The following is a 15,331-nucleotide window of genomic DNA, read 5'->3' on the forward strand; positions in this document are numbered from 1 at the left end:
TGTGTTTTTTTCTTAACTTTATTTTATTTGAGAGAGAGCGAGAGAACGAGAGAGAGACAGAGACAGAATCCCAAGCAGGCTCTGCACTGTCAGCACAGAGCCCCATACAGGGCTCACATCTACAAACTGTGAGATTATGACCTGAGCCGAAATCAAAAGTCAGACATTTAACTGACTGAGCCACCCAAGGGCCCTGATAAATTGTTATTAACTAAGGTCAGTAGTTTACATTAAGGTTCACCCTTTGTCTTGAAAAGTACTGTGGGTTTTGACAAGTGAGTAATGTCATATATTTACCATTACAGCATTATACAGAACAGTTTCACCACCCTAAACATCTCCTGTGCTGCAACTATACAGTCCTTCTCTCTACTCTCCTTACCCAACTCTCCCCTGGCACTCAGTGATTTTTTTACTGTCTTAATACTTTTGTCTTTACCAGAATGCCATATAGTTGAAATCATAGAGTATGCAGGCTTTTCAGACTTTTTGCCCCATGTCTGCTTATGGCTTCATAGCCCATTTCTTTATATCACTAAATAGCATTCCAAATTTTTAGAGTTTGAAAGGTAGAAAAGAATATTTCTTAAAAGGCAATCTCGGGGCGCCTGGGTGGCGCAGTCGGTTAAGTGTCCGACTTCAGCCAGGTCACGATCTCGCGGTCTGTGAGTTCGAGCCCCGCGTCAGGCTCTGGGCTGATGGCTCAGAGCCTGGAGCCTGTTTCCGATTCTGTGTCTCCCTCTCTCTCTGCCCCTCCCCAATTCATGCTCTGTCTCTCTCTGTCCCAAAAATAAAAAAATAAAAACGTTGAAAAAAAAAAATTTAAAAAACGAAAGGCAATCTCTTTCTAAGTAGAAATCTACCAAGTGCAAAATAGAAATTTAACCTATATTTTAACTGAGTTTAAAACAAGATCCTGGACTAACTGGGATCTAAGGCTTATGATTTTTAATATTTCAGTTGAAGTGCTAAAATTTTTCATGTGTTTTATATTATCCCTATTTTATGATTGAGGGAAAAAAAAAAAACAGAAAAATGAGTTTGGCCAGAGCTATACAACTTGTAAGTCATTGAATTGAAATTTAAATGCAGATCGTGCTGCCTCCCAGGTTAATGCTCTTTCCAATATCACTTTCTAAGTAAATACTTTAAATGCCACTAGATCAAGAGCTAGACCAAGGGAGTGAGGCTTCAAGCCCACCATGTTCATCTCCTAAATTCATTCCCACCCCTTTTAAACCAGAACCTTTAAAGTTTGAGACCTTTCCAATTAAGAATGACAAATTGTACATGTATGTTTATCCCTACTGCCTTGTGAAACATCACTAAAGCAAAACAGTAAGGGAATGAAAAAAAGTATAATCCTAAATACAAAGAGAATGTAAGAAGCGCACTAGTAGACAAGAAACGGCAACAAATATTTAGAAGATAGAACACAATTACATCAATAATAACTCCCTTAATAAAAAGTAAAGAGAACTGAAACCTTCCTGCAAAGAGAATAATAGCAAGAAGCAAGCCAGTTCTTGGTGCAGAGCACCAAAAGTCTCACGAATTGAAAGTGAATGAAAATGAGGCAGAAAAAAACAAAGGAATTAGTTCAATGTACACGTAAGGAGTAGTTTCATTTCTCCCACCTCTGTCAGCCTTTGCACCTACCTTGCTAGCCACGTGTCTTCTCTGCCACCTAACAGAAGACGGTAAGATAGGGAAATGGCCAGATTTTGTGGGCCTGAAGCTTAAACAATGTGGAGAAATTTAAGAGGATATAAATTACAGTACAAAATTAGACCATTAAAAAAATATTGAGAACGAGCAAAGAGATCATGACAAATTACAAAAAGGAAAAATAACATAATACTTTAATTATTAAATGTCAGATACCTCTGTATTTTTTCCTCCTTTTTTGCTTCATACTCATTGATTATCTCTACACATGACAATAATTGTACATATTTTCTATACAAAAAAAATAATCAGTCTTTCCACTGGCAGTATTGGTTGAAATTTGTTTTTTTATTATTGATAGTGGGAATGCATAAGACATGTGACTTAACACAGATAATACCCTCTGTTGTGGTGCTGCAGATTTCTTTCCTATAAATACAGAAATGCTATTTTGTGAAATTCCTATTAAAAAAGAAAAAAGTTAATGATGCACTTATAACTGTATATGTAACATTATCAAGCATATTCCTAAAAGGAGAGCATTTCTCTTTTGATCAGACATCAATGGGAACCAGATTCTCTGCTTACAATTTTACATTTTAATGTTTGGAAGAATGCTTAAGCCTGATGTTTGGCTGTGTATATTTCAACCATTTCTCCTACCCATAAACAACGGGTGCTGGGACACATAATTTTACATTATACCTCTGCTCTTATATAGTGGGTGATAAGAATATTCCAGGACATCATTTCTAGAGCAACTTTTCTATACTGTCAAACATAAACAAAGCCAGATCCTAGTTAAGTAATATACTCTTACAGTAGGTAAGAGTCCAACATGAATTGAACTTCATTTTGTACAGAGGTAACTGAGCATTTTAAAGGAAGAATGAGAGAATAGGTGGGGAGGGTGGGTGAGTAGGGGGCTCAGAAGATTCAGGAAAATGAAAACTTACAGAAGTGTGAAAGAGGGCATTGGCCCATGTGAAACCCATCTAGGTTTGCTAATTGGCACTTACCAAAGGTAGGTTCCTACCTTCCCACAGAGGCTGGGAGACAAGTCTTTATAAGCCAAAGTTGAGGCATAGTCAAGAAAGGATGTAAATAAACCTGGCTAGCGTTTCATCCAGGAGAAAATCTTTTGTCAGGATGCCTGGATGGCTCATTCGGTTAAGCGTCCGACCAGCTTAGGTCATGATCTCACAATTTGTGAGTTCGAACTCCGTGTCAGGCTCCGTGCTGACAGCTCAGAGACTGGAGCCTGCTTCGGATTCTGTGTCTCCCTCTCTCTCTGCCCCTCCCCCACTTGCACTCTGTTTCTCTCTCTCTCTATCTCTCTCTCTCTCAAAAATAAACATTAAAAAAATTTTGTCAATACCCTAAAGTGACTTCAAATCACAAAACCATATCCCATTAAATGAAACTAATTATGTAACTATTCCTGATTTAGCTTATTCTTAGTTATATCTCAAAGTGCCCCTAGCCACTCTAATGTTGCCTAACACAAAATGAAGTGTAATGGAGGGAAATTGGTGTAAAGACAGAAGTCTTCACTGTTTGTGACTTAAATATATTTACTTTTGCAAATAATACAAAAAACATATCCATGTGAACATTAAATTTGGAGGGGTATTCTTTGGAGTAATAGAATCAAAGTATCTTTCTTCTTTGTTTTTTTATGTTTGTTTATTTTTGAGAGAGATAGTGTAGGATGGGGAGGGGCAGAGACAGAGGGGGACAGAGGATCCAAAGTAGGTTCCATGCTGTCAGCAGAGAGCCTGATGCAAGCCCAATGCGGGGTTCAAATCCACAAACCCTGGGATCATGACCAAAGCCAAAGTCCAATGCTTAACCAGACTGAGCCATTCAGGCACCCCTAGAATCAAAGTATCTTGAGACTCAGAGTCAATAGCATAGCAGAGAGCAGAAGTAAGGGAATATATGTAGTTAGAACCCCCACACTCCTCCATGGTCAATGCTGGCAAAGATTAGTTTAGACAGAGAATTATTCTCTGGAGAGATGGAACATCCCCAGAGGGAGAAATACCTTATTTAGGCGTCTTCCAACAAATGACCGTGTCTCAAAGTTACCCAACAGTCAATCTACCAGTCACCAAGACCTTTCCACATATACAAAACTTCCAATTTGATTTTCAGTACTATTCTTTTTAAATATGTAGTCATAAATCACCAAATCTCTATAGAAAACCTCTAAGTAAAAGACACAAACCAGCAAACTGAATAAAAGAATATCCTAAGAAAGATAGTTATAAGAAGATATTGCAACTATGACAAATCAGTTTTTTTAAGTAACAACAAAAAGATTTACTGGAAATTAAAAATGATGTGGAAATGCAAGTGAGCTTTCTAATAAAAGAGTTAGATGATAAAGCTTAGGAAATCTCTCAGAGAATAAAACAAAAATACAGATGGAAAGTAAGAAGAAAAGACAAAATTATTAGAAAACCAACTCAGGGTGTTCAAGATTTCTTTAATAGGAGAGAAGAAAGAACAGAAAGAAAACATCACAGACATCAAACAAGAACTTTCTCTGTAAGTGAAGGATTACAAAAGGACCATCAAATACCTAGCATAATGAAGTGACACACTTTTACATATATCATTTTTAATTTTTAGAACACCGAGAATCCTAAAAGTTTACAGAAAAGGAGAAAATCACATACAAATTATTTCAATTCAGAATCATATCAGACTTCTCAGAAGACAATGGAGCACTATTTTTCATAACTGAAGGAAAAAAATTCAACCCTAGAATGCTCTGCCTACTCCAACCAACAGTCAAGGACAGAATAAATATATTAAAAGATATATTTTTTAATAGCTTTCATAAAAGCTACTGGAAAATGAGTTCCACCAAAATGATGGAGTAAATCAAGAAAGAGTAAATAATGTCTTGCCCTTCAAATTAAAGATTAAATATAGGGGAGAGCCAAAGGGAATTAGATGATAGTAAAGAGAAATGCCAGGACAACAGCTGTTCACTAGATCTTGGAAGCCGCTCACAGCCACTAGAGCAAGAGAACAGAGGTCTTCAGGAGAGAGGTATTTTCCACCTCTACTGGCCCAAATGAAATATGAGATGTGTTTTATTATTTTGGACATAGTTCAATCTTTCTGAGAGATATGATAGTACTGCATGAGGACAAAGAAATCAGGATTTAGAGGAGTTATTTCTCTGAGTCACAAAGTTCCTCATGGAGCTTAGAATCAAACCTGGGAAACCATAACCCAGGGAACGTGCTTTATTCACAATGCATTATATTAAAATTACAATGCAAAATTAAAAAAAAAAAGTTGTGTCCCAGGAGAAGATAATATTACTTTTTAAGAATAGTTGCATATTTTGAGGTACAATTACAGAGTACTTTTTGCATAATATTTTGGTTATGATAAAGTGCTTTGGAGGGATTTTGAGATGGAGAGGTGACATGGGTTAAGTGAATGGAGAATGGGATATCTGCCAGTACTAATAATTGGAGTGGCATTAGGGTGGATGCCAGTAAATTCTCAGGATCCTCTGTAAAATTTTTATGGTACTGGTAGGGTGTGTTGGAAGCAGATACAACTGACTTTCCATTGCTAGTGATTTAATGACTGAATTACAACCCCTAATCTGGATCATTGACATAACTTCAAGCTCCTACTGGGCAACAAATGTGTCAGACTGATTCAAGCACCACTTATGCAAAATCTATGGTCTGAAAAAAAAATTTTTTTGGCGATTAAATGGTATTAAATGAATCAAATTTTTTAAATGACAGTGTTTTCTCTCTTTAGCTTCAAATTTTTATCTTAAACATATTAACTGGAATTTTTCTAAAATGAATTCAGCATCTCTCTTCCTTCTTAAGTTGAGTAGAGAACCCATCTTGAACTTTGATTTTTATTCCAATTGGTATCTTTGTTCTTCTTATTGTGGAAGAAGTGTCAACTTGATCATGTTATAGGGTTTTTTTTTAAATATATTTCACTGTATTTACCATTGCTCAAATAAATAGACCCATGTCTCAAAACATGCTTAACTGTTTTTTTTTTAAATATATTTTATGTTAGGAAGAGCATATGGGATGATGAAACCTGACCTCTTTGTGTAGCCATGGAAGTAACCAACTGTGAATCTGGTAAACATCACTAATAGCAGATAAAGGAATGCTTAATTGAGTAACTGGTCTTTCCGGGCCTGCTGTCCATACACCAAATCTAAATGAATTGAGAAATAAAAGATGCTTTATAACCCTTTAGAAACCTCGGACATTCTACTCATAATAACACATTTACCATATTAAATCACTCAGTTTCCTTATGTCTTAGTTTCTTCATCTTCAATAGAAATGAGAGATTACAATAACTTTCTACAAGAATCATTGTAAGAATTAAATGTTTCTCATGTAATAGATTCTCACTAAGTATTCATTTCTCTTTTACTGCTCCAAGTGTTTTCCTCCCTACAAAAGTAGGCAATTGCAAATGTACCATCCACAGAATTGACTTAAGTGCATATGTCCTAGGTGCCTGGGTGGCTCAGTTAAGCATCCAGCTCTTGATTTCAGCTCAGTTCATGATCTCACAGTTGTGAGAGTGAGCCCTGCATCAGGCTCTGCACTGGGCATGGAGCCTGTTTAAGATTCATTCTCTCTCTCTCTGTCTCTCTCTCTGTCTCTCTCTCTTTCTCTTTCCTTCCCCCTTTCCCCCCACTGCTCCTCCCTCAGAGCACACATGCTTGCTCTCTCTCTCTCTCTCTCTCCCTCTAGTAAAAAAATTAATAAATAAAAAAAAATAAAAATTTCCCAGTTTTAATTTGGGGAGGTAGAGGAAGCAGCAGAATAGATTTTTTTTTAAAAGACATATGTTCTTCTTCCCTTATGTATAAGTTCCTTGCTTCAAAAAGAGAAATAGGGAACTTATCCCTTTGTAATTTAAAACATGAAGTATGGGGTTTTTTTTCATTGCTTACCTAAGCTCTTGGACTTTTACAAAGAAAATGAGAATATCTGCCATTTACTAATGTTGGGAATATAGAAAGGGAAAAGCTAGCCTATGCTAAACTCCTTGATCTTAGTCAACTTCTTGAATTTCTACTGCCTTTCTGTGGTCTGTCCACTTTCTCCAATTTTAGTATATGTACTGCCAAAGCGAGCACTGTCCACTTTCTCCATATGGGAACAGCTTACTCCACATCAGGAATATTGACCTCCTGAAGAACTATGGTACCATCAAAACAAACAATAACTTGGAGTGTGATAACCTTCCTATTTTTATTAACTCTGTATCAAAGATGCATGAATTTCAGATTTGAGAAAGAAAAGAAAATCTTCTATGAAAATGTTTCCTTTTTTATCACTTTAACCAAGTGCATTTAATTTTTCTATATATGAAACTTCACTTATGCCTTTCTTCATTTAACTCAGAAAATTATTTTTAAAATTGAGAATTGATATTTTAATAAATTTTTCCTGCTTATTTTATATCTCCTTTGATAGATGAAAATAAAACTTTTAGTATACTTCACTAGAAGTCCTGGTGATCTGAATCTTTTGCCTATCTACTCCCTAATTGCAGCCTTCCCTTCTCCAACCTCTATTTTACTTTGAAAAATTGAGAATATTATTAGAGTGAATGAGGCAGATTCTTAAATAAGATGTGTTATATTCCATGATGTTTAAATAATGATATATTGAAATATTCCAACATATATATTGTATGTATGTATGTGTGTATATATGTAGATAATGCCAAATAAAACGCACATGAAATATATGAATATATTTACATGTATAAATGTATGTATATATACAATAATGTAAAATACTGCTGCCATTCTAGTCATATATATGCTGATTATTATCTCCATTATAGTTTCACTCACATCTTTTCTAATTGGTTATCATTTTAGCCATATTGGATATATACATTAAGGAAAGCTTGTGTTTTTTATATAAATGTAGCAATTCAAATTCTAAGTGTTTGGCTTTTTAAAAAATTTTTCTATATAGAAATTGACATTGAACGCTGTGTGCGAGAATCAATCAACCTCTTTTGTTGGACTCCTAAAAGTGCTACTTACAGACAGCATGCTCAACCTCCAAAGCCAACTTCTGATAGCAGTGGAGTCAGAAGTTCAACACCTTTTTTCTCCACTGAGTGTCCAGATCCTCCGAAAACAGATTTGGTATGTATTTGGAAATTTAATTTACAAACTCTAAAGGAAGATGGATGTTAAAAATACAGTGTAGCATAATTATTGCTCATAATAATATTATCACTTATGTCCCTTTTACATACATATTCTCTTATGTATGATTGTACTTACGCAACTTTCAAAAAACCTTTGTGTGTATTTAGTTTTATAAGTAAGATTAACATATTCCTTCAGGTAGAAAGTTTCACATTTTTTCTGTATAATCACAGTGTCTCAACTTGTCATATACTAAAAGGATTACAGAAGCAAAAGGAAGAATTATAAAAATAGAGAAAGACAAAGTTCTTAATATATAAGAATAATAATATGTACTTATTAATTGCTGATTGACCAAAAAATATATACATACCATTTTGAAAAGCTATGCCAATCAGCTCTTTCAACATTATTATTCTTTCTAAATACTTGGCTTTATAAATATAGTTGACTAAGCTTTCAGCTATAATAATTCATATATTTCAAAAATTCCAATATTACAATATCTTAATTATTTCCATGAAATTAAATTTCAATGAATATGTATATAGGGTTTTTTAGATACCTTAATAAACTTAATAGGATAGGCTCTGACCTTTATTAAAGTAACATTTTAGTGATAAAACATTTTCAGTTTTCTTTCATATATGTTAAACAATAGATTTTGTCCCTAGATATTTTTAGAACTAGATATTTTTGCAAGAATTTGCGATTTTCACCTCTTTGCTCTTTCTGTGATTTTTCATGTTCCCAAAATATGAGGGAATCCATGTTTTCACATTATCCCATTGTGACATAATTGTATTTATTAAAGATACTTATAAACATGATTCTGATTGTGGTTGAATACAAAGTAGTTTAAGTAATTACAGTTTCTGCTGCCAGAAATATAGATAATAAAGAGGAAAACATTTATATGAATACATGTATGAAAAATTATGGTAAGATACTTCAAAATATCTTAAGAGATAAAACTAGAATAAGAACCTACACTAGTAATAAATATTTGCATTACAGTTTTCCAAAAGTAGACTGAGCCTCCCGAAGAGAAATAAATTCTTGAATACTGGAAGTGTTCCAGCAGATACATTTGCTTTAAGTTTATGTATTTTGAGAGAAAGAGAGAGAGAAAATGTGAGTGGGGGAAGGGCAGAGAGAGAGAGAGAGAGAGAGAGAGAGAGAGAGAGAGAGAGTCCCAAGCAGGCTTCATGCTGACAGCCAAGAGCCCCATGCAGGGCTCAAACCCACAAACCACAAGATGATGACTTGAGCTGAAAGCAAGAGTTGGATGTTTAACCAGCTGTGCCGCCCAGGCTCCCCCCAGCAGATGATGTTAGCGCCAACTAATGGATTTGGTACAAGAGCTCACTTATCACTAAGGGTGGTTCTACATGACCTGTAAGATTGCTTGAACTCTTAAATTTAGTGATTCTATATAAAAACTTGTACTTTTCTTCTTTTCAAATTATAAAACATATCCTCTTCATATAAGAAAAACATTAATTCACATCTCCATACTAGAAAGATATCCTTTGGCAGATGAGCAGTTTTTAGGTAACTATAATGGCATTTAATGAAGGGGAAGGTGAGGAAGTATAGAAATTAATAAGATAACACTGAGCTGGGAATTGTAAAAATTAAGTAAAAATAAAGGTATAAGGGAATTATAATATCTGAATACGTGGTGTCACCTTAAAAATATACCAGAATTTTTAAATGTAGACACGTCATTTACTCCTCATAGGAACCTATAACAAAGTATGATTATCCCTATTTCATAATAAGAGCATGAAACTAAACCCAGAAAGGGATTAATAGTTTATATAGCTAGTAAATACTAACACCAAAATTGAGCCCCCCGTCATGAAGACAACATAGGCTGTGTGTTTTTTTTTAATTGATTGAACTATAATTTGCACACCATAAATTTCACCCTTTTTAAGTGTAAAATTCAGTGGTTTTTAGAATATTTACAAAGTTGTGCAACTGTCACCAGTGTATAATTCCAGAATAGTTTCATCACCCCCAAAATAAAACTCTGTATCCATTATGAGTCACTCTCATACTGACATGTGCCATCTTGCAAGTGCAGGTAGCATACTTTATAGGGGAACAGTAAGGAGACTATGTATAGAATGTAATGAGTGAAGATGGGAGTGGAAAGTGATAAACTTAGAGACATATCAGTGGGTAAGATCTTGTACAATTCCAAAAACTGATTTTATGCCAAATGAGAGGCAAAGCTGTTCTAAGATTTTGAGCAGATTTGTGACATTATCTGACTTATGTGTGAAAGGATTATTTGGGCTACTGTGTGGAAAAGAGACAATAGAAGGACAAAGGCAAAATGGAGACCCAGGAGAAAGTATGGTGATTTGTATCCAAAGGTCTAGCGGTGGAGGGGATGAGAAGTAATCAGACATATTTTGAACACAAATCCAAGAGATTGTGCTGATTGATTATGAGACATAGATAGAGGAATCAAGGATAAATCCAGAATTTGGGGCCTAGACTAGAAGAATAGTGTTTTGATGTTTTCATTTACTGATTAAGGAAGACTGTAGGAGAAGCAGGTTGAAAGGTAGAAATTAATTTTAATATATGGATTTAGAGATTGTTAGTTGATCATAATGAATACATTATATTGTTTTATACATAATATCTTTTATGCTATTATGTTTTGTGGTTATTACCAGTATAATAGAAAGATTATTATTTATTTTAGATTCATTGTATAGTTAGCAAACTTGTTTGATTTATGTTTTTAATAGAATTTATTTTTTAGACAGTTTTAGGTTTATAGCCAAATTGAGCAGTAAGTTCAGAGATTTCTCACGTGCTCCCTGCTCCCACACATGCATAGTCTCCCCATTATCAACATCCCCCACAGAGAGGTACATTTGTTACAACTGATAAACCTACCTTGACAATTATTATCACTCAAAGTCCATAGTTTATATTAGGGTTCATTCTTCGCCTTGTACACTCTATGGGTTTAAACAAAAGTATGATGGCGTGTATGCATCATTATGGTGTACAGAATAGTTCCACTGCCCTAAAAAATACACTGTGTTCCACCTATTCCTCCTGCCCTCTCTCTCAAACACTAGGAACACACATCTTTTTACTGTTTCCATAGTTTTTCCTTCTCCAGAATGTCATAGGGTTAGAATCATACGGTATGTAGTCTTTTCAGGTTGATTTCTTTCAGTCGGTAATATGCATTTAAGTTTCCTCTGTGTCTTTTCATTTCTTGATAGCTCATTTTTTTAGTGCTGAATAATGGTTCATTTTCTGGAGTATCAGTTTTTTAACCATTCACCTCCTGAATAACATCTTAGTTCTTCTAAGTTTTAGCAAGTATACACAAAGCTTCATGAACATCCATGAGCAATTTTTGTGTGGACAAAATTTTCAACTCCTTTGAGTAAATAAATATTTTGGAATTGATTCTTTTTTTTAAATCTAATAGATTGTGGATTCTCTTGGATGCTTATGAAGCTGATGTAATCATACTTTCTAGTTACTACTTTTATTAATACATCTTTGATTTTTTTTGTTTTATTGCATTGAGCAAGACCTATAGTATGAAGTAAGTTAGAAGTTAGAAGAGTGGGTAGATTTTTTAATACTTGAATTTAATAAAAATTCTTCTAATTTCACCATTAAGTTTGATGTTTTTGATAACTACTGTATTTGGGTGATGAATTTCCCCTCTTTTTCTATATGGAAAAGTTTCCCTTTCTTTTTCTCACAGTAGAGTAATTACCATGAATGAGTGTTGAATTTGATCAGATGTTTATTCTACTGGTGAGGATTGACTAGGATCATCTATTTTCCTCCTTTAAGGTAATAATGTATAACATTATTAAAATTTATGATAATTGCATTCCTGAGGTAGACTCTAGCAGGTCACTACAAAAAAAAGAAATACTGACTATTTTGATTTGCTAATATTGAATTTTAAGTGAGATAAGTTTATAATTTTCAGTCTATCCTTGTTAGTCTTTAATATTAAGATTATATTTCTCCCTCCTTCTTTCTACTGTCCAATCAGTTTGTATGAAAGGGATTTTATTTCTTATAGATGCAGTAAAACTTGTCTATAAAACCATCTGAGCCCGTTGTCTTTTAATTAGGGAGTATTTGATTGTTCATTCTTCTTAAGTCAATTTTTATATGAGTTTATGGGTTTCTTAAAATTGCCCATCTAAAATACCATACTTATTTTATCAGAATCCTTTTTTAAAGTATCTATTTTGTCTGATTTTTATATTTATATAATTCTTTTTTCAAAATATTTTAATTTTTTTTACATTTTATCTGAAATTTTGTCCCCTTTTTCCATCCTATTGTTTATTTGAAGCCCTCTTGGTTCAGATTTAAATGTTTAATACAATAGAAAGTAGATGCAAAAAAATAATGTATGCATGCACTATAAAAACATATTCACTAAATTTAGGATAATCACAATTCAGATTTATATACTATATATCAATGTCAGAATCTAAACAGATAAAAAATGGCTTTTTTAAAAAGAATAGAATTTATTGTCAAATTGGCTTACATAGAACACCCAGTGCTCATCCCAACAGGGCCTTTTAAAATCAAAATACAAACTGCCCTCTGACTAGTAGAATGGAAACTTGAAAATAACTATAGGAAGAAAACTCTAGTTAACATTAACTTATACATGCATCTATCATATTTATTTCCTGAAGTAGACCCCTAGAAAAAGCATGAGCTTTGCTGTTAAATGGACTTGGTTTTAAATTTCACCCTGCTCCTTTGGTTTTATAATCTTTTAATTTTTATAATTGCTCTAATCTCCTATTTATAAAAGTGAGCATAATTACAATAATTCCTACCTTGCAGAATTGTTTTAAGAATGGTATGTGCAGAGTACCTAGTTCAGTCTCTAATATATAATAAGCACTCAACACTTTAACAATTAATATTGCATGTTTTAATACTTAAGGATTAAATGTTTAAACTTTGAAAACTTACCCAAGAATTTTATGACAACCTTCTATATCTGAATAAAATGTACAAAAGAGATGTTCTGGTATTTTATTTCTGCTCAGCATTGCTAGCTAGCTTTATTACTATCACTTTACATTTAGAAGTCACTACAAACAGTAAGGGCAGGAGTAAGGGAAAGGGAGGCTGGCTTTCCAAAGAAGGAATCATTCTGGCATTTTTACCTCAGTAATTTCAGTTTAAGATTTCATTCTGACCTTTACTTCTTAGTTTTAATACTATTTTGATCTGGAAACCACTAAAGAATTGCCAAAAGAATTATTTCATCTAGTGCCAATGTCTTTCCCATCAACTTTACTTTAAATAGCTAAAATTCTACTTCACAATTCTGACCACAGCTTACTAATTTAAAAAAATACATAGCTAGATAAATTTATGTGTAAATCTCTTTCAATATATATAAGTATATAGATTTGTATAAAGATATGTATATATGTATGTGTGTGTGTAACTGATGAATAGAATGAAATGGATTTTTTAAACAATGTAGTTTGAAATTCCTACTTATAATAAGTAAATGAACTAGTAGGTTGAAAATAGGTGGATTTTGACATTTATCATGTTGAAAATTAAACTATAGAGGAATTGGGATGGGGAGAGAAGAATGGGAGAGGAATGGAAAAATTACACACTCAAGGGAACATTTAAGGTTGGAAAAAATATATTCTCAGCATTAAATTAATAATTTTGTATATTGGGGGAAAATTTTTGTGATATAAGCTATGAAAGTTCATCTTGACATTATTTTCCCTGCGAGTAGAGGAATAATATATGTATAGTGTTTCTCAATGTGTAACAAAGGTTGTGTCTCCCACCACCGAACTTTAAGATATATGAATAATTTATGGATTGTCAATACCTTTTACCAATCTTTTCTTCCTGTCCTTTCACCAATCTACATTTTAAGTGTAAATATTTAAGGTAAATGTGTAAACATTAATTGGGAGTGAGCAATATAACTTAGTGCTTTGACCATAAGATTTGGGGAAGGTGGGAAAGTCTTACAATTCCTCAACTGAGATATTTCACCATGCCTTATCACCACCATTGAACTGTTGATGAATTTATTTAAAAACAAAAAAAACCAAACTGCTGCTGACTCAATCTTAATATTAGCTTTAGAAAGCAATAGGATTATATGTGTGATTTTTAGTTCCTCAAATTTATAGTCACACTAGAGGAAAACTATATTGGAGGCATTAGATCTCTTGAATCCAATGAAACTATTGTGAATGTGAGTGTTTTTTCAAAGGCCATCTTTAGAATTAAATTTGTTGTTTTCTGTTTGGTTATATATGCTTTTTTGTCAGATTTAGATTATTTTTGATAGTACATAGGATCACCACAGTGAAAGCTACTACATTGTACTTTTGCTACTGTCTTCCATTGTCACTTTGAGATTCAAAATATCATAGAATCAGTTAGCAGCTTTTGCAAAATAGATCCAAGTCCTTCAATTCTTAAGTCTTCATATTGCTACTACCTACATGTGATAAAAAGACACTGCTATTGCTGTATCTGTATAATACTTGTTGGACAGATTGGTTTTTGTTTTTTGAGAGAGAGAAAGAGGGAGAGTGCACATGCATGAGTGAGGGAGGGGTGAGGAGAGAGGGAAATAGAGAATCTTAAGCAATCTTAGTCTTAATGATGCTCAGGGCCCCAACCCATTACCATGAGATCATGACCATAGCCCAAATCAAGAGTTGGACACTCAACTGACTTAGCCGCCCAGGCACCCACAGATGTTATTTTTAAGATATGGTTATACATCTGTACTCAAATAAACCTGTTCAAGTGATCATAATGCTTTCACCAAAAAAAAAAAAAAAAAAAAAAAGACCACATTTTAGGCTACAAGTAAATTTCGGTAAATTTTAAGAATTGCAAATAATACAGACAACATTCTTCAAATCATTAGTCAGTCAAATTGGAAAGTAAGAGAAATAAAAGTAAAAACTTCTTACTACTTGGAAATTAAAAATAAAGGAGCAGGGGTGCCTGGGTGGCTCAGTCCGTTAAGCATCCAACTCTTGGTTTCAGCTCAGGTCATGATCTCATGGTTTCATGAATTTGAGCCCCGTGTTGGGCTCCTTGCTGACAGTGCAGAGTCTGCTTGAGATTCTCTGTCTCCCTCTCTCTCTGCTCTTCCCCAACTCTTGCTGTCTCTGTCTCTCTCAAAATAAATAAACTTTTAAAAAATAAGATAAAAATACATAAAAATAAACAAGCCAAAAAAAGTAAACAACTTTTTATTCTTCTGATAAGGAAAAATTCCATGAAAGTTCTAGAGTATCTAGAAAATAATATGAAAACCGTACATATCAGAACCTATGGGATACAGCTAAAGTGGATATTTTTCTCAACACATTCATAATGCCTACATATATTAGATATTTATTGATCATCCTTATCAACTCATTTTAT

General features: G+C 33.6%; 1 protein-coding gene across 8 annotated transcripts in view; it reads left to right on the forward strand.

The window, feature by feature from the left end:
* The window catches only part of TBCK (TBC1 domain containing kinase), a 223,839-nt gene that overhangs the window by 144,773 nt on the left and 63,735 nt on the right, over positions 1-15,331 (forward strand). For 7 of the 8 annotated variants that reach the window (XM_086704453.1, XM_086704452.1, XM_086704454.1 and 4 more), the window contains one exon: positions 7,683-7,858. In XM_086704453.1, coding sequence (XP_086560579.1) covers positions 7,683-7,858 — 176 coding nt within the window. Of the gene's footprint in view, positions 1-7,682; positions 7,859-11,621; positions 11,714-15,331 lie in introns of all 8 variants that reach the window. The other variant, XR_015250307.1, reaches the window with a different exon arrangement.

This window comes from Puma concolor, chromosome B1 (assembly GCF_028749965.1).
Source record: "Puma concolor isolate L17-30 chromosome B1, mPumCon1.1.hap2, whole genome shotgun sequence".
NCBI lineage: Eukaryota > Metazoa > Chordata > Mammalia > Carnivora > Felidae > Puma > Puma concolor.